Raw genomic sequence first — 26925 nt, 5'->3', positions numbered from 1 at the left:
GTGGTGTTTTATTTGTAGCCATTTCCATCGGGAGCGAAATCTCCCACAGGCCATCAAGGTCAGCCATGCTCATCACTGCACTGTTAGTGAATTGTATTCAGGAGCGTACTCCCGAACCCCTGCCCACCCCAGCCTGGGTTAGTGCAAGGAGTAAATCCTCAACTTGAGGTACCCACTCCCAGGGGATGCCTCCAGTGCTGCCTGGGGACCATAGACTTGAGCTATGCCCAGGGTAGAGCAAAAGTGGTCTGACGAGCTCACAGTAGACAAGGTAACCCAGCCCCAACCTTTGGACCTGGACCATGGTTATAAACTTGGGTAAGAAATCACTCTGCCATTTTCTTTTAACACATTTTAGCCAGTAGGGGGACTGTTACCTTCTTCCCTCTAGAAAACGACCTGAACTCAGCCTGGCAGGTTGACCAGTTAATTTTCCTTGAGTAGCCCTTCATTGGCAAACAGTCTGTGCTGTGAATTGAGAAGGGCCACACATCAGTACATGCATTACTCCGAGCCTGGAAGAGTCCCCAGATGCTGATGATCATGATGTCCCTGTACCAGCTCCCCAAACCTTGCTCCATACTTCCCAGTTCTCCTCAGGGGCTAAGGATACTCCACCAGCCTCCTGAGTACACAGCCTGAAGCAGAAGTCAGTACAAATTGACTGTGTGTCTGGGGAGAGTCCATTGAAAACCTTCCTGGAGCCTGGTACTATGACATACCTGGCACGTGACTCCAGACTGTAGGAAAAGTGGCTCTGCTCCTTGGGGATCCAGGACTACGGGTTAGGGATTAGACATCCTACGGAAGGCAACTTTTTGTTGTTATTTTTATCTAGCTCCACTATTTTAGTTCTGTCCCCTCTCTACCTGCCCTCCACAATGACTTCCCTTCCCGTGGTGGGATGCACCGCTGAGGGCTGTGGGGTGAGAGGCAGCATGGATTTTTCTCAGGGTGGCAACTTGTATCTGTCAGGGCTGTGGTGTCAAGGAGGTCAAGGGGGGCCTTGAGCCTTGGCCTCAGCCAACTCCTCTGGGCCAGCCTGCCGACCTTTTCCCAACCCCCTGGGACCTGAGGTGAGCAGGGTATAGGTGACCCCAGGAGGGGAGCTCCCTGTCGACTCCTAGATCACTTCACTATCAGTGGTCACTTTCCTTTCACCTTCACCTGGTAGCTTGAAATACCATCTTTTCTTGTGCTCAGTCAAGAGTTTGTTTGTTTATTTTGCTTGTACTCATTCAGTTCCAATGACACCCTCACTCATCTCGTCCCATCCAAATGTAAATCCAGTTTGGTAAATGACACTTCTCCCTGACCCCCTCCCCCCAAACTGAGGGAAGCGGTTCCGATTTTCAGGCTACTTTTATTTGGGGGTGACCTCACAGGTGGGTCCGTGTATCACTGTTAGAGCTGCTGAGCTCCTCTGGCATCCCCTACCCACCCCAGACTACCCTCCAGCCCCAGCCAGGACCCCTTACTGTACTTTATACTTGCCAGATTTATCCCAATCTAGTGACATGAGCTCCCGATGGTGGTGGTGGTGAGTGTGAGCAGTCATGTTTCTGTTGTCTTTTCTCTTGCTTGGTTGGGGCTGCGGTGAGAGTGTCTCTGAGGCATACTTTCCGCCTCTCTTACACTAGGATCTGCACACCTCCTCTCAAACACTCTTCTGAGCACGCTCAGCGGGAAGGTTTGTCCACACCTATTAATCCTCTCTCAGTGTCCAGCTTCCTGTTAGTACCAGCTGGTTTGCATGTTTTTGCTTGTTCAGATGAAACAGTTCAAGAAACAAACTCATATCCAACTCTCGAGAAATGTCTTTTTTTTGTACACTTTCGTTTTCAATTTTTTTTTATCAGTTACAACTCCAAAACACCTGTTGTCTAGTAAAACATTTCACACCTCCCTGCCTGTTCTTAGACTGTATGTATCTGTGGGACTGAACTAAATGCATGCACTGTAGTAGATGTACTGGTAGCTGTAGCCGTAGTTGTAGAACATGCATTGTTGAGTTGATATTACAGGGTCTCCAATGGTGCGGCCCAGCGCGACCATCTGAAGGATAGCATGGGGACCAGGAAGAGAAGGGGCTCCATATTTTCAATGTTGCCAAGGGACTTGGATCCATGTTCTCGCCATCAGCCACCACCACCTCCCCTCACGCTCCCCACTCCCCCAGTCTAAAACTAGGTCACCACCCTCAGCTGTAGCCTGCCCAACTGAGATCCGTGTTCACCATAGCAAAGACAATGGAGCAGAGTTGGAAGGAGTCTTCTGATTCTTTACATTCTTGTCTTCCTCATACTGATCTTGACCAGAGCAACAGATCTTCTCTTATTTTTTAAGGCCCATCAGCCAGGCTCCTTCAAGCCTGGTTTCTCCTTCAGCCCCTGGCAGCTCATCCCGAGCCCTTCAGGGACACAGGTCCCTGTGGCAGCCCTGCCTGGGTGGTCTGCTCTGGGGGATAGAGGGAGGTAAGACTTGGCAGGGAAGGGTCTGAGAGCTTTAGACTCTGCAGACAGGGAGTGCATTCAGCCATGACAGGTATTGCCCATTGGTTCTTAGGAGTGGGAGTGATGAAGGTGGACAGTGGGGTGAGTGATGGATGGCCCAGTGTGACTGGGCATCCCTAGTGTGACTGGCACAATGTCACAGGGAGAAGCCTGGAGGGCTTGGGACAGCCGAAGAAGAGGCCAACTGCGTTGCCCCAGTTTCCCCTCTGTCTCCCTAGACGGGCTTCCTGGATTGGGGACCTTTGTTCTTTACTTGGGGATGTGTGGTTAGTCATCTTTGAATATAACTATCTTCTCTGCCTGTGGTGACAAGCCATAGAGTACCAGAGACCACTCAGAGCTCCTGAAGATGTCCCTAACTTCATAAAACTGTGTAAGTGAGAATAGTACCTACTTCTTGGAACCTGCACATCAAATCAGGGCAGTCTATACCTCTAGCCCCAACACTGCAGTGGTGCAGGGGCAGAAACTAGGATACAAGTTATCTATTATGGGACACAGAGTTCAGGGAAAGGTTGCAGAGGCTGTAATAGCCCCAAAAGAAAATGTCCTGATAGAGCAAAATATAAACTTCATGGAGAGAAGCTGTGATGTGATGCTCCAGCAGTCTGAACACACAGGAGCCACAACGTGCTTCCCAGGCCAGCCTGCCACCAGACAGAATGGGGGCACCTAGACCAGCATGGAAAAAATCCAAGAGAAACCGTCCTTCCAGCATTTCCTCCCAGGGGACCAAGCAGGTAGGCAGAGGGAAATGGCTGAGATGGTGAGGTTTTAAGACTGCTGCAGATGGAAACTGAACCAAGGCTGGGGAGTTGCAGCAGGGGTAAGGACAGAAGGCGGAGACCAGAGCCCCAGTCCACTGACCTGAGTCCTGGGATTGCTGGGAGGGGGCCTTTGCTGCCTGTGGTCTGGAGCCCTCAGAGCTCTAGCACAGTAGGTAAGTGGGCAGATTAGCATGCCCATCACAGGACTGTTCAGCCTTATCTGAGCCAGAAGAAAATGCCTTGGGAAGGAGACAGCTCAGGAAACTAGTATGACCATCCCAGCCTCTTTGAGATAGCTCTGGGTCTCTACCTTTGAGAGAGAGTGACCCACAGCTCCCTTCCCTCCAGGGCTGCAGCTTCGACAGAGGGGATGCTGTTCCTGACTCCAAGGACATAGACAGAAAACAGTTTTTGCTCCCTGTGTCTCATGATGCACACTCTGGTCTGATAATGACCAATGCTAGCTCCATTTTATAAAAGGAAAGTGACCTGGGTGATGACTCAGTGGGTAAGGTCTTGCTGCACAAGCATGAGGACCTGAGTTTGGGTCCCCAGCACCCATGTAAAAGCCATATGTAGTGGCACACGGTGGCGTGTGCCTGTAACTCTAGTACTGGCTGAGCAGAGACAAACAGATCCTAGGGGCTCACTGGCCAGCCAGTCTAGCCAAAATGGCAGGCTCTAGGTTCAGTGAGAGACCCTGAACCAAAAAATGTGAAGAATTATAAAGAAAAATATCTGGCATTAACCTACGGGCCTCTATGCATGCACATACACCTATACATGCATATACCACCTCCAACACACACACACACACACACAAAATGTGGGTCAGAATGTGCCTTCATCTCTTAGGATGGCTTTTCTGTGCCTCTATCAGCAAGATCTGGTGGGGGATGAAAGGTGAGGGCACAGAACAGCCTTATTTACTTGCCTACCAGCCTTCCTGTGTTAGCAACATCCTTTTGGGGGGCTGTGGTCTAGAGATGGCCTATGTCTGGAAGAGGTCATGGGGATACCCTTTCACTAGGATATAGCCACATCTGTGACCTTAAATAGTCCCAGCATAGTGGCCTAGAGGGAGAGCAAGCCTGTGATCCATTAGGACCAGCTGTTGAAAGCTGGACTTCCCCACAGTGCCTTATTGAATGCTCATCTCTCAGTCCCCAACCTGGATTCTGGAGAAGGACACCTTGTTTTCTAGTTTGTCATTAAAGTTTTCATTTCTGTGAGAGCCAAGACTTTTGCCATAAAGAACCTGGCACTAGACTTCAGCAACTCCAGTGAAGCTGTAATAATGTACATGGACCTCCCGCCACTGACCTCAGCTTCATTCATTTTCCAAGGACTTTCAGACCAGCTCTGTTGAGGATACAGTACATCAGTTCCAATCAATAATTTTGTAATAGAAATACCATGCACTTGATAAATCAACTCTAGTGCAATTAGCAACTAGCCTCAAAGTCCAGACCAAAATATAAGTTAATCCTAAAGCGGACAGAGTGGGGGAATGTTAATGGTCTTTTAAATCAGTGGAATAATTTTCAGTGGGTGACACATCCCTGCTGCCCCTTGAGCTAGAAGGCCTGGGCCCAGATGTCTGTAGGAGGTGTGAAAAGTATATTGGTGCCCTTGGTAGTTTCATGAGTGTGGAGAGCACATGAGATAAGAACCCAGAGACCTGTTTCTTGCACCCTGTGCTGGTGGTGTTACTGAGTGGTCAGTGAAGCCCTAAAAGGTCATCAGACCCCTGTGGTTGATGAGAACCATCAGAGGAGCACATTCTGGGGAGCATCCTGGTACCTTGTATTTCTGAGAGCTTTGATGACTGTATATATGTACAGCCAAGCTATGAGCGAGACAGGAAGGCAGAAGGTTTTGGCCTGGCTTTACGTTTGTTTTTATGAGAGATCCGGGATGCAGGATAGCTATGTGACTTAGCCAGAGCCAACCTGCTTACCTGGGAGCAAAGGTGAAGTACTCTGGATTTAATGCGGGTATTTACCTCCTGAAAGTAGCCCTGTGGAAGAGCCATGTAGTCACCTGCATCAGACGACCATGCACAGGCAATAATGCAGGATGTGCAGGGAACACCCAAGCAGCCTTGGAGTCTAGGTCTGTGTCAGTCAGGGCATCAGGTTCCTTCCCAAGAACTCAAAATCCAGCCCTCCAGCTGCAGATTATAGAACAGGACCCAGGGCCCATCTGCCATAGGTTTAATTTGGAGGTACTCATCAAGTCTATAATAGAAGCCATTATTATTCCACATGATAGGCACTTTCCTGGGCCTGTTTCAAGGGTGTTTTTTTGTTGTTGGTTGGTTGGTTGGTTGGTTGGTTGGTTGGTTGGTCTTTTTGAGACAAGGTCTCCCTGTAGCCCCAGTTGGCCTGGAACTCACTATGTAGACTAAGCTGGCCTTGAACTCAACAGAGATCTGCCTACATCTCCCTTCCAAGTGCTAGGATTAAAGGCATGCGCCACTACACCCAACCTTCAAGAGTGGTTTTAACTGCACCCAAAATCTCAGCTTAGCATATTTAAATTTTCTGGAGGATTTATTGGCTGACATCTTGAAAACTTCATAGAAGAGGGTCTTCATGTGCAGACTGTTTAGGACCCTTTTTATGTAAATCTCTTCATTTTGCTCTCTGAATTTTAGTATCCTCTTTGTGCTGGTTTCCCTCAGAATGGCAAAATGGCTGCCACTGTTTCTGGTGTCCCACTGTCCTATGTAAACAAGGATGTGGAGCTGGGGATGTAGCTTAGTTGGTAGAGAGCTTGCCTAGCATGTAGGATGCCCTGGGTTTGATCCCCAGCACTGGTATAGCAGTGCATGCCTGTGATCCCCAGAGGTAAGAAGTAAGAGGATCAGGAATTTAAGGTCAGCCTCTGCTGCATAGCAAATTCAAGGCCAGTCTGGGATACATGAGACCCGGGCTCAAAAATGCAGTGTAGTATGATGCAGCACAGTACAGGAGAAAGTAGCCAGATGGTCCAGAATTGTAGCAAAAGTCAAGAGATTTGTGCTGCTTGGTTAAAACTTGATTAGCAAGAACCAGTCACTACCCTCATTCTTCCTGCCAGTCCATTTCTCGCTGTCCTTGTCTGGCTTAGACTAACAGGTAGCCAGACTCAATTAACCCTACCTGGGCTCTCCAGCCCTCAGCCTCCTTCCTGCTTGGTGACTTCTTGGAGACATAACAATGAGGTTATAAGTCCCCAAAATACTTTGTGCAGACTGGGAAGGTGGCTTAGTAGGTAAAGTGCTTGCTGCACACTCATAAGGACCTGAGTTTGGATCCCCAGAATCCACATAAAAAACCAGGCGTGGCAGCAGGTGTTACTCCAGTTGCTGGGGCAGTAGAGACAGGAGCTCCCAGGGGCTCACTGGCCAGCCAGTCTAGCCAGTTGGTGAACTCCAAGTTTAGTGAGAGACCCTGCCTCTAAAAATAAGTTGGAGAACAATGGAGGAAAACACCTAACATCAACCTCTGGCCTCCACAGGTACACACACACGAATGAATGAATGAATGAATGAATGAATGAATGATAAATAACAGTATATTTTTACGTGTACCTTGGGGGTAGCACCAGCCTCTCCAAACAGTACAAGCCATCAGTCCTGCATCGGAGTCTGCAATATTTGTACAGATGAGTAATTACTACTCAATTAAAGAACACAGAACATAAAGGATTCCTTTGTTTAATATTAATAAAAAGTTCTCCCCTTTCCACCTTGGGATCCCACAGGATAGGGGGCAGGCAAATAATACTTTTGCGTAGCTGTGATTGGCTGTTGAAATTAAGCCTGTCAGAGGAGGAGAAGCACCACAGTGGCCTGGCCATGCAGGATGCAACATGGGATGATAGGGTCTCGCCAACATTTCAAAATACACATTGCTCAGGAGTTCCCTTAAAAGACAGATAGCTTTAGAGTGCTTGAGAGAATGGTAGAAATGCTTCCCAATTTTAATAAATAATTATTTTTATTTAATAGTTGCTCACATGTTACGTAAGTGAGCCAAGTGCTCTGTACGAAGCCCCCCTGTCAAATCTCATTTAATTCTCCTAACTCTATAAATGGGGTGCTATCAGTCCCATTCCCATTTTAAAGATCAGAAACTGTGGCTTAGGGACTATAGTAGTTTATCTGAGGTGGCAGTGACGGGATTGAGCCTGTCCCATCAGCCTCTGCTTTCAGCCACTATCAGCGTATGCTGCATTGTACCAGCCTAGCAATGGCTGAGCCAAACTGTAACTTTTAAGCACTCAACGTGAAGCCACAGCTGCTCTCACTCAGTCTTCATATCCTTAGGGGAGGAGATAACCCAGAATTATTTACAAGAGGTCTCAGGAGACATGCTATGTATTTTTTGCACCTGCTTCTGCTGTTGCAGACTTAACATTATGGTTTTGCCTGGCTGTACTTTGGCTGACATTTTGATCTGGCTTCTGGTCCCTGCATCCATTCAGACCAGTGTCAGACAAAAGGAGCCTGACAGAAGGGAATGATTTAAAGGGAAGCTTTAGCTAAAATTAGGCTGAAGCTAGTTAGCCACTGCCCAAGGTGATGGAGCAAGGAAGATCTCCAGGAAGGCAGATTTCTCCATAGGGAGGAGTCAACATCCCTTCCTTCTGCCCTGCAAAAAACTGCATCTGGAAAGTGGTTAGGAAACACAGCCCAGCCCTAGGACAGGGAAGGGATTGGCTGCCCAGTTGCTGGGGCTTTGCTTTGAACCAATGGTGGAGAGAGGGGAGGGGTCATAGGCGGGCCACAGACTCCTTGCCCAATCACCCTGCAGGAAGACTGGGGCACCCAGGTACCATAGCAACTGTGATCAGGGGCTCATTTGTTTTGTAGATGAGTAATTACTACACAATTAAAGAAAGCTAAAAATAAAGGGGCCCTTTGTTCCTGGCTACTTATTAATATTAATAAGATGGCCCGTCCAGGTCTGTGGTAAATAGTAAATGCAAACCTGGGTGCCTGTGGTAGAAACTAAAGTGGGGAGGAAAGCCGGCCCAGCCCTGCTTCACAGCCAGCTGCCCCCTTTTATTTCTGGAAATGATAGGCTTCCTTGGCTGTGGAGATCTCAGCATCACAGACACACAACATCCAGGGTACCCTGGAGTCCAGGGGTCAGCTGGGCACAGGTCCAGAACACACCCTGCTCCAGAGAAAAGACCAGAAGCACAGCAGCTAAACCAGATGACAGAAGAAAGGCCTAGTCCGGTTGCACTGCCCTTAACCTCACGTTTTTCTTCTGGCTCCAGTGTATGGGATAGTCTTTAAACCTTCCACTGAAGTAGCCCCAGGGTCTCTGCTCCTAGCCTCTCCCTGCCTGCTTGTCTTGAAGTGTACACCCATTGTGGCATGCTGAGGGTCATGATAGGTTCATCACCTCCATTTCCTAGGTCTCGATGCTCAAGGTTGAAACAGCCAAGAGGAGAATGCATGCATGAGAGGAAGAGTAGGATATCAGAAGCCTCCATCCCAGGCCTGCTTTCACTTCTACTAAATGTGGATTTCAGACTGCAGGGTCCCAGCAGCCTATATGAGCTCTGCAGCTCTGTATGGCTGCTATGTCCAAAGCTCCTGAGCCTTTGTCTTTGGAGGTAGAAGCAGTGAAAATGACAGTGGCTTAAGACCTGAATGGAGAGAAAGCCAGAGACTTCCCATGATAGGAAACCCTGAGGGAGTGGTACACTTGCAGTCAGCTAGTCATGGATGCATGAAGGAGTGACCGCCCAGAGTTTCTAGAGTTAGGATCATGTTTGCAATCTATCACATTTCCATCCTTGAATGTGGTTGATGGACCCTTTTAGGGTTCTGTGTTTCTGTCTCTGTGGAGAATGTTCATTAATGACAGAAGACCTAGGCCTGGAGAGATGGCTCAGTTAAAAGTGAAAGCAAGAGGACCTGAGTTCTGATCCCCAATGCTCATATAAAAGCCAGTTACAGCTGCGTCTATAATCCCAGCACAGGGGAGGTAAAGACAGGTAGATCTCTAGAGGTGATTGGTCAGCCAGCCTAGCCAAATTGATGAGCCCCTGTCTCAACTGAATGAGAGACCCTGTCTCAAAAAATAAGGTGGAGAGCACTAAAGGAAGGCACCTGACATCAGTCTCTCACCTCCACATGCACACACCCACATAAACACATACATATACCACGTACACACAAAATAACAGAAGACCTGTTAATAGCTGCAGATGAGCAAGTTAGCCCTAAGATGGGGTCAGTGCACTTATGCTGCTTGTTAGAATCACGTGGGAGAGTTTACATTTCTCCGTTGCCCCAGGCCACATTACAGATCCATCAAATCAACTCTGGCGAGATGAACCCATGTCTGACCAGTTCTTTCTGGCTGTTATCGAATGTCACATAATCTCTGACCATCACAGGCACCTAACCTTCAAGAAGCTGGAGAGATCACCACCTTAGATCTAAGGTCTCTAGCCTGCAGCTATGAGCTCAGGGTTTCCCTGCCCAGCAGGACCAGCAAGGCCACCATCCAGGATGACTTAAAGGGGTCTTTGTCTCTACGGAGTGACTCCAGCCTCCCTTGAGTCCAGGCTGAAATTAGGAGCCAGCAGCTTGGAGCAACTATCAACAGGGAGGCAGCCGCCCTCCTTGACTAGCTGACGAATTGGGAGCCTCTTGCTAAGGTCGGAGTTTGTTTGTTATTAAAGACCTAATTAGAAACATGAGAGGGAGCTGAATGGCTCTGTGCTTGGCTAATTAGTGACATGTATGCGCCCGCTTTGAACTTCAAGGACACAGAGCTATTAGCACTTACATCAAAAATGGATTAAACTCCTGTGCCTTTATAATCATTAAAGACGGGCTGCTCAAGTGGAAAGCCTTTTGTACAGGTCCTCAAGGGACTGTGCCCTGGGCACCCACCCCATCCTGCCTGCCTGCTGGATCCCCTGGTGCTAAGTTGCCAGTAGATGTGATTGGTCAGTAAACACCAATCAGTCATAGGGTGTCCCAGCTCCCCACAGGGCCAGCAGAGTGGTATGGTCTTGGGGAGCTGAGATTAGGAGCACCACTGGTCCGGACACTTGGAATGGGGCAGGGGTTCCAGTAAGGGTTCAGGCTTGGCCAGTGCCCCTCCCACCAGCACTGGCTACAGCCCTGCTTTGTGCTGCAAGGCTCTTTGGTAGATGGCATGGTGGCCGGAAGGAGCTCTAGTCCTCAACAGAGACGAAGTCCCCTGTGTCTTGGCAGGCAACACCCAAACTCAGGGAGCGCATCCAAGGGAACTCCCAGGGGGCAAAGGATGAGATCTAAGCTTTTAGTAGCCTCCACTCAAAATTAGAGAGCCGGTTTCTTATCCTCGAAGTTGCCATTTCTCTAGCCATCTAAACAGAGGAAACTTTTGTCAAACTGTGATTTAGGGAGGGACACTAGAGCAGTATCATATAGCTGAAATCACACGTATTTCCAATGAGAGTTGGATCAGTCCTGAGACCCTAGGTGATGCTGTAAATTTAATTCCCCAGCTGCTCAAACCCTTGGTTTGGTCATCTGTAACACAGGGGTGATAAAGCCCATCTTAAAAGCTGTTGAGTGAGCCAGGCGTGGGGGCGCATGCCTTTAATCCCAGCACTTGGGAGGCAGAGGCAGGTGGATCTCTGTGGGTTCAAGGCCAGCCTGGTCTACATAGTGAGTTCTAGGAGAGCTGGGGCTACAGGGAGACCCTGCTTCAAAAAGACAAAAAAATAACTGTTGAGTATGTAAAAAAAGATGGAATTAAATAGCTGTGCATGAACCTGGGAAGGCTGTAGGTGCCCAGTAAGCCTGAGTGGCCTTTCCAGCCTGGCATCCTGCAAAATTTCTTGTCAATCCTTAGCTTTCACCCCCTTGCCCCACTAATATGTAGCAGTCTCCTGCCCCACCAATCTTAATGGACAGGGTGACCACTGATTCTTACCTAGTTTTTCATTATGACTATAATACCATGCCAGGCCATCTTCCAAATCTATATCCCTGGCCTTGGATTTCATAGCATTTTGTAGCACAAAAAAGTATATACCAGCTCAAGACACAAGGATCTGTGGTTGGGGACAGGAAGGGATATGGCCTTCAGGGTAAGAAGCAGTGAGCACGAAGCAGAAGGTGAGGATGGTTGGGAGCATCCAGGGAAAGCCACATTGGCTTCTTTTAGGGGGGAGCTTTGTCCTTGGACCTCAAGGAAAAAAGCAGTTCTGAGATTGGTCCTGGAGTCATCAAACTTCAGGAGAGGAGGGGCCTGCTTCCAGTCCTTACACTCCCTATTTCCTTCTGATCTCAGGTGCTGGAGGGCTGGAGGGAGCAGTAAAAGCTACGTGCCCATCTGTTGGGTGACTTGATGCAGTATTTCCTAGGTGCTGTGGCTTCTAGTGGGTTTCTTTGCTGCGTTTTGCAAGTTTGATCAGTGTTAGACAATATAGAAATACCTGGACTGACATGTCCTTCCTAGACCTGCAGGGGATCTATTCAGATGCCACTCTGGCCTAGCCGCTTCAGACCACAGATGAACAAAGCTGCATGTAGACAGCAGACACCCATCCCTAGGCTTACTTTGAAAATGTGGGGAAGGGTACCTCCAGGCTGTGGCCTGGCACCCTCAGAAGAGGATTATGCTTACAGCACCTGTCTCCGTTTCATTTCTGCTCCCATCTCTAGGATGAGGTAGGAGGACTTCCTCTAGCCTACAGTCTGAGGCCAGTTAGCTCAGAGAAGAGGCATCAGGATGTTGATGGCTTAACAGTGGCTGAGCCATCTCCACCCAAAGCATTTGCCTCCTGGGTTGGTTTCCCCTCTTTCTCCTCCAGGCTCTGTTGAATTGTCTCTTTGTATTGGAGGGAAACAAAGGATACTACCTTCCTTTTGAGACTTGATAATTCACAGCTGCCATCATCAGAAACAGGTTTGTCTTCCCATGGTGACCTTTTCTATTGGCCTATCTCTCTTCAGAGCAGGATCCCCAACTGCAGTCCCTGGGAGTACCCTTTGCTGCCCAGCTGCCATTCTTTTGAGTGCTCTAGGAGTGGCTGGCCAGTGACAGGGACTGGTGCAGGTCTCCCCTGTGGAGTCAACATCCTGTGCTGTGGGAGACCAGAAAAGAAAGTATGCTTGCTCTAGAGAGTAGGCCATCTGACTGAGAACGTAGGGTCCAGTGAGACCTCTACACAGCCTGTGTTGAGGAGTTCTTTTCTAAAACAACCCTATGCCTTGGAATCTTGACCAAAGTGGATAAAGAAACATGATGCACATGAGATGAGAGAAAATGGGATTGTTGGAGGAAGCAGTGACTTTATTAAATAGTTCCCTTTCATTTCTCTAAAACCACCACTGAAATCCAGTGTGATAGATTAACACAGCTCCTGTCCTCAGAGACTGTCACACATGCTCATGACCTCACCTCTTCTCAGTCCTCCATTCCACTAGGAGATGGGGGTCAGGAACAGGGCTATGACACCCTTGTGCTTGATTCTACAATGCCCAGCGTAATTAATTGTGTTTTGGCAGCATATCACCTTTGGGCTTGGGCTTGGTAAGGCTGGCCCTCCACTGTGTTTGCTCTCTCTGAGCAGCACAGACATCCAGCGATGTGTCACAGACTATCTGGGTCCCCTGAAACCTTAGAACCAAGGGTGTCATCCCCTTCTGGTCCTGGGCTCTAACTTTTTGCCTAAGGTCCAGCGTCATGATGTAAGGACAGTACAGAAATGCCTCGGTTCGCCTATCTTTCCTAGACCTACAGGAAGGCTATTCTGATCCCCACCACTTTTCTACTCCCAGGAACTAATTCCACTCTTGGCCCATTCACTCCTGGCCACAACTGAGCAGAGCCACATTCAGATAGCAAGCCCTTCCCCCGGCTCACTTTAGAAAGGTGTCTGCAGGCTGGGGCCTAGCACCCCCCAGCTGAGGGTCTGTGCACACCGCACCTGTCTCCATTCCATTTCTGCTCCCATCTCTGGGATAAGATAGGAAGACTTCACTGGGTCAGCCATCAAGGTGCTTTCTTGCCAGGCAGGAAGCTTTCTATTTAATGTAAAATGCCTCCAACTCTCATTCAAATGCATTTTTCTTGTCTTGCTATCTCCCTGAGATATAACAAGAGTCCTTGCTTTTCCTGTCACACCCCTCCTCCCCCAATCCCAAGAATCCTTTCTTCAGGTCCAGGATGATTAAATGAACCAAATGGATGAATTGGACCCTTTTGTAAACCGCTTCCTGATTTCTATGGCGAGTGGATTGCATTTCCTTTATTGGATTTTCCTAAATATGCATGTAGTACCTACCTTGTTGGGCTCTGCATACACAACTGTTTCAAAAATAGATATATTTGTTTTAAACCTGATCAGTCACAGGGCGTTTTCTCTTTTTCATTCTTGCAGCAGCTCAGTGAGTCAGGTTGAATAAGGGACGCATCACTTATGTCTTACAGATGAGGGCACACAGCTGTCAGGGCAGAGCCAGGGTCACACTTCTGACTCCAAGTCCAGTGTCCCATCTCTCTCAGCATTGTAGCTGCCTCCTGAGGGTTTTGCCTGGGCTGGGAAAGCCCAGAGTATGCTGGGAATTGCGATGTGGTGGAAGGAAGAACCAGCCCAGAGATTAAGCTGCTGCTGTAGAGATACTGCTCTGAGCTGCTAAGGTGGGAGTGAGCCTGCTTACCACAGTGAGCTCCCAAACTGCCTGCCTGACACAGGACTTGCCCCAGGCCGTGTAACAATCCCAGCTTCTGCTGCAGACATGCCAGGGTATTTCAACACGTTCTGACACTGCCATCTGAGATAGACATCATCATATCCAATTTATAAATCTCAGCATTGTTTATTCAGCAGGAGTCACTCTCTCCCTCCATATATGCAGACACACACACACACACACACACACACACACACACACAACTTGACTAGCGAAAGAGTAGTCAAAATCAAGGTGCCCTTCCCTGGCCATGAAAAGTGATATCCCAGCCCTTCTTCCTAACCTGTCTTGGTATGGGGAACCCCCCTCAAATTGAGTCTTGGTGCCTAGGGAAGGGAGCTCCTGTTTCACAGAAAGCATCCTCAGCCTCTTGCTGCCCCCATGTCTCTCATGGCTTAGAGGGAAAGGGGTCCTCAGATGACCCCTTTATCAAGCAGCCTGCTAGTATGCAGTACGTGAGCAGCTACCAAGTGTCTGTCCCCATCCTTTCCCGAATAGCCATTGCATTTTGAGTATTCTCAAATATGCATGGGCTTGCAGATTGCTTATTTGCAGACTTTCACATGCTGCCTGGAGTATGTTCTGACACCCAGGCTGATGTACATGTTGACTGTGGAGCTTGGAGAGACATTCTCCTCTATGACCTAGCTTTGAGGGCACAGTTCCACTGTCCCTGAAGAAGGAGACCAGCCCAGAACTGGATGCTTAGTGCCCTCTGGTGAGGACCCAGCAGCTAAGTCTTCCACCCCTCACTGGAGGATACTTGGTAACTTTGAGCTGGGACTCTGGCTTGGGCTAAGCAAATGTGTAATAAAATGGGACTGGGGGTGAGGGTAAGCCACATTCTAGTACAGTGCCTTTCTCTCCATGGTGGTTTTAATGGTGTTTGAAGAAGTATGACTGAACAGGGAGGGACACTATAGGCCTGAGATTAGCTTATTGTAAAATTCCCTCTAGGCCATCTTAAGCCCCAGACTTCCAGGTTCACACACCTGAAATGTAGGGAGAACACCAACAGCACTTTGCCTTCTAAGCCTTCCAGAGGGGTATCCTCCATGGGCATACTGCCTCCTGTCTTCTGGCAGGATTGGTCTCCAGGGGGCGTCACCCCACCCCCCCACCCCACCCCCGTCATCTCTCCATCCCCTAGTTCGGTAGACCTGCCCAGTATCTTTTGGAACACATCATCTCAGAGGAGAAGGAAGCTGAAAAATCTTTCTCTCCATCTTCTACTGCATACCTTCTCAACCCGACCCTACCCTCTTATCCTAAATCAGAACAAGCTAGCTCCTTTGTAGAGGGGAGGGGGTTTGCTGCTTGGGTAAATGGAGAGCCCACTGTCTTGAGTACTTTGCATTTCCTGAGCCCAGAAGAAAAAAGTGTGTTCCACCAAGATAATACTGCTTTTTGAATATCTCAGCTTGATATTTGCCTCTGTAAGAAGGGCCAAATGTTATCTGCAAGTTTAATCTTCTGTATTCAAAAATCCCCTCCCCTCTGTCTGCCCCGTGAATTTCCAAATAAGCTGTTCACTTGCTTTAAGCCTCTAATTTTTTTCTTTTTCTTTTTCTCCTCCTTAACCTGCTCTCTTGGCTGTCCTGTTTATTCATTTCTGGGCAAAGCCTTCAAAGGGGCTCACTTTGGGGCTTCCTGCCCAAGGGCATCCAGAGGCAGCCTTATCCCTTTCCTCATCTGAGGCGAGAGGCAGGCCCAGATTAGTTCCATCCCCTTCGGACCTTTGGGTCCCCTTCACAGGCACATCATTAATCTCTTCTCACCCTGTGACTAGTGGGTGAAAATCAGTCCACCTGTGGCTCTTCAAAGCCACAGAGGTAAAGGCCTCCAACCACAGGTCCCTGAATAAGAGGGACTCGCCTTCCACTTCATGGCCTGTTTCTGCTATGGAAGGCGGCTGTCACAGGGCAGGGGAGAGATGCCACGGGAAACAGGAGGGAGAAGTGAGCCTTGTGGGGCTGACAACATGCAGATGTGTGACACTCAGGCTGGTTTCTTCAGACTAGCTGTGGCTCAGCAGCAGCTGGCCCCAGACTCACCTTGAGGTTTAAAAACCAAGAACAGTGTACTTTTACAGTAGAATTTTTTTTTTTTTTTTTTTTTAGTTTTTAGTAGAAAACAAAGTTTAAGCTACTAAGAGGACATAAAGTTCAGGCAAAACTCACCTGGTAGACAGGCTGGGGCCCTCACTGGGAAAGTGTGATGGGGTTATGGGAGATGGGGCCACCCCTCCCACAGACACGGCCCAGCACCCACTCTCTGGTTGTGTGGATACTGGGCCTCCCTCTCTAGCCAAGGTGCATTGTGAGCTTCCTTTTTCTCAGCCTGGAGTTTCCACCTGAGGATAACGTTAACCAAAATGCATCATCAGATAATGCGCTAGCTGTTAGATGGTTCAGTTCGTATGCTCTGCGTTCATACTTCTTTGTCTTTTTTTTTTTTTTAACCAAAGGAAAAAAGTTTAAATTCCCCCTTTCCTTCTCCTGCAGGAGGTGAGTGTGTGGGTATCCTGTTAGGGCCATTGGCTCCACCCCAGCTTTAAAACAACCTTCAGGTTACCATTCCCACCCCATCCCCTCCCTCCATCCCCTACTCTGCACACCAGAAGGGACCTCTCTGCCACCATCATTACTGTTCTGTTAAGATGCCCAGACTTTCCATGACATAGCCATCCTCTGACCACTTCAATGTTGCCAACTATCATGCAGGGTTATAAATGGGAGGGGTGGGAAGGGAGGGAGTAGCCAGTGGGGAGGGGGGAGGGCGAGGGCTATAGAATGAAGATCTTTTTTTTTTGTCTTTAAAAAAAAAAAAAACCAAATTTGTCATTTAATGGATCCAAAAACAAAGAAAAATGAAATGAACATACACAAAAAAGAATCAAAAATCCCTTCCTCAAAGATATTTTTTTCCTGAACACAAAATTGCTTTGTTTCCTGTCATGTTTTAATATCAATATTAACACAATGTGTAGTCTAAAACTAGTTCCTTTGTAGTTTGCATGGGATGTGAATGCTGTCTCAACGTGCCCAAATCTAGAAGACTGCATGAGCGTCAGTTCAGATGTGAAAAAAAAAAAAATCTCTCTTTCTTTCTCTCCTCCATATATATCTCTATTTCTATTGTGATAACTTGGTGGGCAGTGGAGCACCTCCGGTTGGTTGCCATACTGTGTTGAATGATTGTTTATTTTCTTCTCTCTATTTTTGGAGCTCCAAGCTTCTTAGTAGTAGCCTGGGCTGAGTATTCTTGAGTCCCTGCTGATGTTTTCGCATGGCCTTGGTTGAGTGTTAGAAGTTGGGCCTCAGCTGTTTTTTTTCTCGAGTGTTTGGCTTGTAATGATCGGTGCATGCCTGGCTTCTGGCCTCATACCCAGCTCTATTCTCTGCACACCAGTCCTGAATAGCTACAGTGCTCAACCGAATTTTGGCGCGCCCGCTTCCCCGGCAGGCTCCAACCCGGCGCGGCCCGGAGGCTTCCCGGGGGCCAACAGCCCAGGACCTGTCGCCGATCTCTACGGCCCTGCCAGCCAGGACTCCGGAGTGGGGAATTACATAAGTGCGGCCAGCCCACAGCCAGGCTCAGGCTTCGGCCACGGCATAGCTGTAAGTACCTGCCTCACTTCCCTCCTGCCTCCTCTTTCCTTACCAACTCTGAGCAGCCCATGGGAAAGAAAGTCCAGAGTTAAGGGCAGAGGAGACAGGGTGATCCCTTTGTCAAAGTCATGCCAGCTACTAAAGGCTGACGTTCCTGACTGGGTGACCCAGTGACATAGTGCAAGGCATATGGGCAGCTCAGTGTACCTTCAGCCTTTGCAACCTTGAACCACTCATATGACCCATGGCCCTAGCTACAAACTAAGAATAGGATGCCTTCCTCAGAAGACTGGGTGAGAATGAGAGGAACTAGCCTCTCTCTTGTGCTGGCACATAGTAAGCCCTCAGTACCACACCATCCCCCTCACCTCAGTGAGCAGAGTCCCTGGCCTGCTGTCTGTGGCACTGGAGCCTGGGAGGTGGTTGGGGGAAGCCCCTCCCAGACCCTTTCCTTTGCTAATGTTTCTTACAGTTTTCCAGGTTCCAAGTAAGTTCCCATTTTCATTCTTTAGCTGCAGCCCCCCAAAGGCCAGATGCATTTGATATTTGTAATGCTCTGTGGTTCTATAATCTGACTAATCCAGGCAATGGAAATTTGCTTAAAAGATTTGCATGCTGTTTTCAGATTGTATTGTTCTTTTCCCTCCTGGTGTGTGAGCATGAATGTGCCTGAGCCCACTTGCTGGCAGTCCCCTCCATTTTTTGGAAACAGAAATTGAGCCAGCCTCTTTCCCCAGCCAGCCTCAGTCTTTTGAGGGCAGTTTGGTTTTGAGATGGGGTGTCTTCTGTCCCAGATCACATCCTGCATCAGACTCTGTATCTGGGAGACAGTGGGCCAGCTCTGCCTTGGGGACCATGCTGGGGAGACCAAAGCCAGTGCAGAGAGCCTGGGGGAGCAGGACAGTTTCATCCATGCCTCTGGGCGTTGGAGCAAGTGTTTTTTTCCCACTTAGTATTATTGAAAACATTTTTACCATCTTACTAGCATCTTCACACACACACACACACACACACACACACACACACACACACACATCCCTTTCTCTCACAGAGACATCATACTCACATGTGCATGTCAGCCAACTCTGGCCTGTGCTTCCCAAGTCCTTGTTCAATTCCACTCCCAAGCCAGTATCACTTGAGTCAGTAGTTTGAGTCTAATCCCCTCAGATCAACTGTGGTACCAAATCCAGAACATTATTATTCAGCCTAGAGCTGCATCAATTTGGGGGCCCGTCGATCAGTACTTTGAACAGGACTCATTTCCATTTTTTGCAGCTAGAAACACACACCATATTTGTTCTTGAAAACTGGGGTCTTGGGACCTTCAGGCTGTGATGTTTTTTCCGAAATAATCACAGGGCATCACCATTCATCAGAAGTGACATTTCTTCTTCTCAAATCAAGCTGTTGATACTGACAACAGAGACCCTTATCTTTGCCCTGTGAGGTTCATGGTCACTGAGCCCATCATTTTGGGCACAAGCTACCCTTTTCTACCTACCCATTCACCCCTCAGAATCTGGCTCTTGGTTTCCCCCTTGGGAAGGCAGACAGGCTTGGGTGGAAGATCACAGGGCAGGAGGGATGGGAGCTGGGGACAGTGTCACCCTGACCTCTCGTGGCACAGTGTCTCAGAATTACATATTCATGCTGGCAACCACAAACTAGCCTAGAAATAATTTCCTTTCCCAGAATATGACAATCTGTTCCCTTGTATAGCGCACTGATGACCTTAACAATTGTGCAATTTTAGGGACCTTTGATTGCAACGGCCTTTACAAATGGATACCACTGAGCAGGTGCTTCCGTTGCCATCTCACTCTGAGGTATTACCGTCTCTGCCATGCGTCTCCGCCCTGCCAGCATGTCCGTACACGTATGTGCCCTGCTCATACATGTACGCGCATGCCCCATCTCATTACATCGCATCTTTTCTCTCTTGGACCCCTTCCTAAGGAAGTGGGGCAAAAACAAATCCAATCTTTAATCTCTCATCTCTCTCTCTTCCTCCAGCTTTTAATCATGACCTTCACCTGTCTGTCTCTCTCTCTCTCCTCCCCCCCTTTCTTGGTCCTTAATTTGGTTCTTTTGGTTCCATTCTGTATCTTCCCACCCTCACTTTTTTCTGTCTTGAACTATAATCAAGAGTGTGGGAAACTGGAAGGTGATCTCATACTGTGCCCATTCCAGGGGGATAGAAGCAGAGAAACTGGCCTTCTGCCAGGCCTGGGGCCAGGGACTTAGGAGCAGTAGGGCATTCTCAAAGTCCTGTGAACTGACCCTGTGGGTTGCTAGGGCTCAGCCAATGGGGTTTGTACAGCCAAATAGCCTGATTCCATCTTTTAGTGAAAAGAAAACATTTTTTGCCAGTAACTACAGAGTAATTATCAAGATTACCACACGAAAAGCAAATTAAATTAACGACATCACCTGCCTAACATGAATTTGGATCCCTGCCAGTTTCCTAACCTTTTAAACTGAGCTCAAGTTAATTAAACATTTTTAAATCACTTTGATGGGGATACAGAGGTGGTGAAACAGAAGAGAGGGGGTGGGGGCAGGTAGTGAGTAAGCCTCTTACCACATTCTCCAAAACTGAATATCTGGCATGCTTGGGAAGAACATCAAGAAGAAAGGGGTCGTCCTCTGAAAGCACAGACTGGCCTGTGCTGGCATATGAGTTGTGGGGTGGGATGGTGCGTCTGTCTCTTTAGAAGAGGGAAGGTAGCAGCCTGGGCCTGGGAATGAATCCACTTGGAAAATCCCATTGAGCACAAGAATCTTTCACTTCTGGAGCTGGATCTGGGGAGAAGCCAGCTCTGGGTTCACCCCCTCTTTAGTAGAGGGGACTTGCTCTCAGCCCTGAGGCAACAAGGACTCCATAGAATAGGACCAGTTGGGGAACCCAGTTGAGTTGAGCTCCGAAAATTTCTTAGATTCCTCCTGTGTTGCTGCTGGACTAACTCCACTGCCTCTCCTAACCAAATAAGCCCTGTGTATGAACTTCCCAGCCCCTCACCTCCATTGCCCTTTGAGTACTGACCCAGCCATCACTGGCCAGAGCCAGAAGCCACTAACAGTCTGAAAGAGAGCTACTTGCTACTAATTAAACTGGGTTTGGGGGCTCGTGGACAGTAAGGTTCCTCTGGGTGCGAGGAGAACTGATAGGTCCAAGAACTCTGAGGCCTGAAGATGGCTTCAGCTGTCAAATGAAAAGGGACTCAAGTACTGTTCCAGGCACCGTGGGTCCTGGGAGACCAGTCACTGGGGCTGCCTCTGTCCCCTCCCTCCCACCCACAGTGCCACATCCTGCAAGGCTGCTGCAGTCCTGCCACAGAGAAGGTAGAGATTACCCCTAACCCATCTCCGTCATCCAACTCCTAGACTCAGTTCCCACACAGAGACAAAGTAGACAGGAGAGAAGGAGCGCCCACAGCCCACCCCTTGCAGTCAAGTCACAAGGTTGCACCACAGCTGACAAGGACTAGGCAGGTTCATCATCTGTCTCCAGCAGAGCTGGCATGCTGGCATGCTGACATTTAGTGCCATCCACAGAAGAGGGTCCCAAGCCCATGGGCATCCTGCAGTGACCCAGAGAGCAAGCATAAATCCTGGGCCTGTTTTGACTTTCTCCAACCAAAGTTGGCTACTTGTGTATTTTGTTTTTTAAGTATTTCTGGCCTTCAATCCCTTAGTATAGAAAGTAATTTTTTTTTTTTTTTCTGAGCATGGTGGCACAGTGCCTTTAATCCCAACACTTGGAGGACAAGGCAGGAGGTGGATCTCTGTGAGTTCAAGGCCAGCCTGGTGTACGTAAATGAGTTCCAGGCCATATGGGGCTACAGGGAGACTCTGTCTCAAAACAATAAAATAACAACACAAAAGACTGTGATTTTTATAGTACAAATTTACATTTTCACTTATTAACAGTTATTCATGGGCAGAATTTTTTTCTTAAACATAGTGCTTTGAAAACAGAAATTTAAGCAGAAAAATATCTCCAGTGAATGTGTGATTTGACTGTCTAGCCAAAACCCACCATGACCATAGCACTTGCCACCCTTATATCAAGAACTTTCCAGGCCGGTGTCAGATCTAGTAAAGTCGTAGATCTGCCTCCTCCCAGGCCACCAGGCATGGCATAGACATCTGATTTCCCAAGCTGAGATCTCAGAAAGCCATTAGCCTGGCCATTTTTACACACACTGTCATTCAGCCTAGTCCTTTGAGAGCAGTAGTTAAAACCTTGGAATAAATCGTACACTTGCCTGACATGTCTTCTTTCTCCTCCCACCCCCACTTTATGTTCTCTTCGGGACACGCCTGACCTTCCCTGCCCTACAGAGCATACCTGGATGTCCAGGCAAGACTGGGCGAAGTTTCTGAGTGGCCCTTTGTTTAGGTGATGTCCTCAGACCTGGACCCCCACCAGCCTCACTCCTCATCCCAACCAGAGGTGGCACGCTTTGGATTGAGGGTTGCTGCATCTCATCATCTCACCCATCTGCTGTAATATACGACAACAGCTTTTAAATGTGTATATAACCCATGATTTTGGTTTGCATCTGTTCTGTTTTACTTGGTGGTTTCCCTTCCCCATCCCTCCTTCCCTTCTCCTTTTGAATCTCTTTGAATCACATTTGGTAGTGATGATTTTGACTTAGTCCAATAGTCACCTAGCTTTAATATCTAGTTAAAAGCTAACCATAGTGTAATTGTTACATTAAGGAGTTATTTTTTTTTTCTTTTTAAAAGAAAAATTGGTTTTTTTGTTTGGTTGTTTGTTTTGTTTTGTTTTTTGGGGTTTTATTCTGTTCTCACTTTTAAAGGATGCTGAGATGGTGATGTTGCTCTCTATTTTTGGTACCAATTTTGAGACTGTAAGGATTTTCAGGTGGAACTTTAGCACACACTGAAGCGAAGTTGTGATGTGCGGAGCGGGAGGTGGGCATAAACTTTCTATTTGGCATTGTAGAAGTGACACGTAGTTGGCTACTTAACAGACGCTAGCAGTTCTTTTTTGTGACATCTCTTTATTAACCTAAGTATATCTATTTTCGGCAATAAGGTAAGGACGACTATGTTTTGAGTGTCCTCCTTTTCTATAAGTGCTTTTTTTTTTTCTGTTGAAAGAGGTCATATAAGGTTTTTTGAAATTGTGAATTCTAAAAAAAAAAAAAAAAAAAAAGAAATGTTGTAAATATAATTCCATTAACTACATAGAAGCTATTAAGAAAGAGAGAATCAAAAATATTTTTGTGAGGGAGTCGGTCCCAGGCAGTTTGATGCTCTGGAAGGAGGGGAGGGAATGTTGCAAAGCCGGTACTACAACACAAGAATGCCCAGCTGCCAGGGCGACCCCGGGACCCGTGAGAGCACTGTTTGGCTCCTCTGTCGGTGTAATAGACCTAAGAACTGTATTAGTACCCTACCAGCCTATCAACCTCTCATCTGTGCACAGCTTCAAATGTTACGGTTAGCTAGGTTTTTATTTAAAATATAAAAAACTGCTTTTCCCAAGGTGTTTTTTAAAGAAAAGAAAAAGCTACAATTTTAATATTTAACATATTTAAAGTTTCAAAGCACACCTGTTTGGCTTAGGGGAGGGGCAGGGTGGGGGCATTCTTTTTCAGTCTTAATTTTTAAATATTTGATCATTTTATATTGTCCGATCATTTCAGCACCTCCAAAGGTTCCTAGGACACTCTGCCTCTCCTCCCCTGCTCCCCACCCCATCCCCAGATCTGGGGGCCCTGGGCCAGGAGTGGATAAGCCTGCATGAATACACCCTTTCTCCATTCACTTTCTATTTACAAATTAGGAAAGCAACCTTTTGGTTTATGTATGTGTTGTTTTTTTGTTTTTTGTTTTTTTTTTGTTTTTTTGTTTTTTTTAATACCTCAGTGCTGCAAGTATCACCAGAGAGGCTATGGAAGAATTTTTTTTTTAATTTATTGTAGATGTAAACAGAATTTTAAAAATAAAAAGTATAAACATCACTGCACTGTGACTGGTGGGAAAAACTGACAGTTTCCTGTTTGCACATTTGGCTGTTATAATATATGGTCCTCAGTTGGGGAAAGAAACTTATGATGAAGGATATTTTTTAATTTAACTTTTTTTAAAAATATTGGTAATAGGTCGACAACAGCAGCTACAGACATACAGATCAATAGATGGCATTAAAACATATTGTAGTGTGGATATATATTTTTTCTTTTTTAAAATGTGATATTGACGTTTTATTAATATTTTTAAATTGTTACGTTTATAAATTTGGTACTTAAGGCACAGCCAGTATGAGACACTGAACGCGACATTTATTATAAAGAGCTGCTGCACTCCTATTTTTATAAATTTTACTAACAAAGTGTAGACTAATGTAGACATTCACAGACATGGTAGGGCAAAAGCATCTTCAAAGTAAAAGTCTCCAAAATGCTAATTCAGAAAGAAAGAAAGAAAAAAAGTCTGCTTCAATTCTAATTAAACAGCAACAACATTTTTTTTAAAAAAAGAAAGTCATGTTTTTCGTTTTGTTTTTTGAATAAAAATGCTAGGTTGTTTGGTAAGGTTTGGGGGCTTGTTTTTTTTGTTTTGTTTTGTTTTGTTTTGTTTTGTTTTTAAGTTTCCAAACAACCAAGCTAAATAAAATGCTGGATATTTTTAAAATATCAAAACTCGTTTTAAGTCATAAAATAACAGAATAGAAGTTTTATTTAAGAAAATACAAAGAGAAAAAGAGAGACACTAAATTCCCAGAAATTCGGTGTCTAGCTAGGGGATAATTGCTCCTTCGTCCATGTTGGTGATGTACTGTATTCCTTGTCCTCTCTGCATCCCCATCACCTCATAGAAGACTCTGTTGATCACTGTCTGTTAATAATGTATAAATGGCTATCTTGTAAGCGTGCTGTCTTGGTACTAGCATAGTGACTTTTTTTCTCCTCTTTCTTCTAGTACATATTGATAGGTATAACGTAATTAAGGTTTTAAAAAAATTAGACATAGTTATTCAGATTTAGGACCAGTAAGGATAGAACTTTCTCTTATTTATGAAAAAGAAAAAAAATGCTAATAATTTTGGGGCAGTTTTTTCCTTTTTTTTTTTTTTTTTTTCAAGTTCAATTTTAATTTTATTTTTGCTGATCTGATGTGGTTTCAACTAACCCAAGGTCTCACAACGTTCAAATGTCGGCCAACTCAGCGGCATTTTATAGGTCCCTGCCCCCCTCTCTGTGAAGGGGAGTGCCATACTACCTTAAATGCAAACACTAGATATGCAAAACTGGATTTTTTTAATTTATTTTTTAAAAGAGGGAGGCGTGGTATATTAAAATGATTTTACTAAGAGAAAAAATATTTTTTTAAGAATGCTCAGAAGAAATTGATAATCTGTGTGAATATGTTTTAGATGTTTATATACCTTTTGAAGAGACCCAGTAGCCCATAGCACAAATCTTGTGGACATCTGATATGTTTTCAAGTGGCTACCTAGGTTAAGGTTCACGTTAGTCCCCCCCTCCTCATCTAGAAGTCCATTTCTAACAATTTTTGTAAATTCTTTTAGTACTGATGTCCATCCTTGACTTTGTTTAGTTAAGCTCAATAGCGAATGTGGGGACCGCCTTTCACCTTCCCTGGGGAAGAAACCCTCTTGGCTTAATGGCTCTTCCCTGCCATTATCAGGTAACCACCAGGGGACTCTCTGACTTCCAGATCCATCTGCCTGAGACCCCCAGGCTCCTCTCCTTCTAAAAGGGGAGGAGTTTGCAAAGACTCCTGGGCCCCTTCCTACTTCAGCCTGGAGGTGGGGCTGGTGGAAATGACCCAGCCTGGGTCTCCCCCCAGGAGCCTTTCTGCACGTGTGGTTTGTGGCCTTCCTCACACCCATTGGGAAAACCAAACAGCCTCGTACTCTATCCCAGTCGCTCATTGGCTTGATTCAAACGAAGCCCCAATAGGCCTTTGCATTGTTATTTTTTTTTAATCTTTCATAACCATTATCTTAATTTGAACTTGTAGCTTGGGCTTTAAGGTAGCATGGCTCAGTTGCTGTCAATTTAATGTTTCACTGCACAGCAATTCACAGCCAGTGAATGTTACACACATCTTTCTAGACTAGTATAAAAATCATTGGGTAATTGTTGGTTCTAATGACCTGAAAGGTGTTCAGTTTTGGGGTTTTGGGTTTTATTTTTATTTTGGTTTTTGTTCCTTTTTTTAGTTTTTTGGTTTTTTCGTTTTGGTTCTTTTTCATTTGGGAGTGTGGGGGGTGGGGGACGTTTCTGATTCCAAATAGAAAAACAAAACCCATTTTGATCTTTTGTGCAAATGAGGGCTAGGGACTTGGCCTCCACCACCACCACACCACTTCATTCTGCCATTCACTCACTGCGACATCTTCAAGAATAAAGCAATATAGTTTACTACATTTTTTTAATTGAAGGTCAGCCATGCTTTCTGTATTATATTGCATATGAAATTGTTTACAAAAGAAACACTAAGTCATTCTCTTTATTGGTTGGAAGTGACACACAGGGACAGAGAGAAACTAGGGGGCAGGTGAGGGAAGGGAGACTTTTTTTTTTTTAATGTGCTTCACTAGCCAGATCTTCCAGAGAAGGCAAAAGCCAGCCAGGCAGAGGGCAGAGAGAGGGGCAGGCTGCAAGCAAGCACATTGAACAGAACACTGGCAAGCTCCCCAGCCCTCACCTAGGGCAGAAAACAAGCAGACGTCAGCTCAGCCCGGCCTGGGCACAGACACTACACAAGGCGATGCTGGAAGTTAAGCAATACTTTAATACTGTAAGTTTGCTTTCTTTTTCTTTCTTTTTTTTTTTTTTTTCCTTTTTTTTCCTTTCACCAAAAATAAACTAAAATACAGAAAACATATAAATAAACCCCACCCCTCTTGGGGAACAACCATAATCCAAACATGGCTATTTAATAATCAGAATGTATTGTCTCAGATAGGATTTCGCTTCCGGGAGGCAAGGTGTGAAGGGGGTGGGGAGTGGGTCTGAGAGACAAAAGTTCCAGAGCCTCTGTGGAAGGCTCCTACTGCTGTATTCTGTACATACTATACCACCCTGTGTGGGTCTGTGAGTGTGCTCTTGAGTAGCGTGGGCTAGCCAATCTGCCATTCATGGTGTGTTATAAACTCGAAATTCCATATGTAATAGGATGCAAGTCTAAGCGTTTCATGTGGACATAAATGTATCTAAATAAACTTCCCCTAGCACTGTGGCTGACCTCACCCTTACTTTTATACTTTAGTATGAAACTGACGAGAACTTTGGTAGTGAGTATTTTTTTTATAT

The 26925-nt window shown here is 46.5% G+C and overlaps 1 protein-coding gene across 3 annotated transcripts in view; it reads left to right on the top strand.

Annotated features, from left to right (window-relative positions):
• Nucleotides 1-23601, top strand: part of Msi2 (musashi RNA binding protein 2) — a 383451-nt gene extending 359850 nt beyond the window's left edge. The window contains exons 12-14 of one of the 3 annotated variants that reach the window (XM_008842718.2): nt 17454-17608; nt 19356-19428; nt 21947-23601. In XM_008842718.2, the coding sequence (XP_008840940.1) occupies nt 17454-17608; nt 19356-19397 (197 nt within the window). In that variant the 3' untranslated portion in view covers nt 19398-19428; nt 21947-23601. Of the gene's footprint in view, nt 1-17399; nt 17609-19355; nt 19429-21946 lie in introns of all 3 variants that reach the window. The other 2 variants (XM_017800505.1, XM_029568072.1) reach the window with 2 other exon arrangements.
• The last annotated feature ends 3324 nt before the right edge of the window (nt 23602-26925 follow it).

The sequence above is a fragment of the Nannospalax galili genome, unplaced genomic scaffold (assembly GCF_000622305.1).
Source record: "Nannospalax galili isolate Female #2095 unplaced genomic scaffold, S.galili_v1.0 scaffold879, whole genome shotgun sequence".
Classification (NCBI taxonomy): Eukaryota; Metazoa; Chordata; class Mammalia; order Rodentia; family Spalacidae; genus Nannospalax; species Nannospalax galili.
This window is presented reverse-complemented; position numbering and strand designations above follow the sequence as displayed.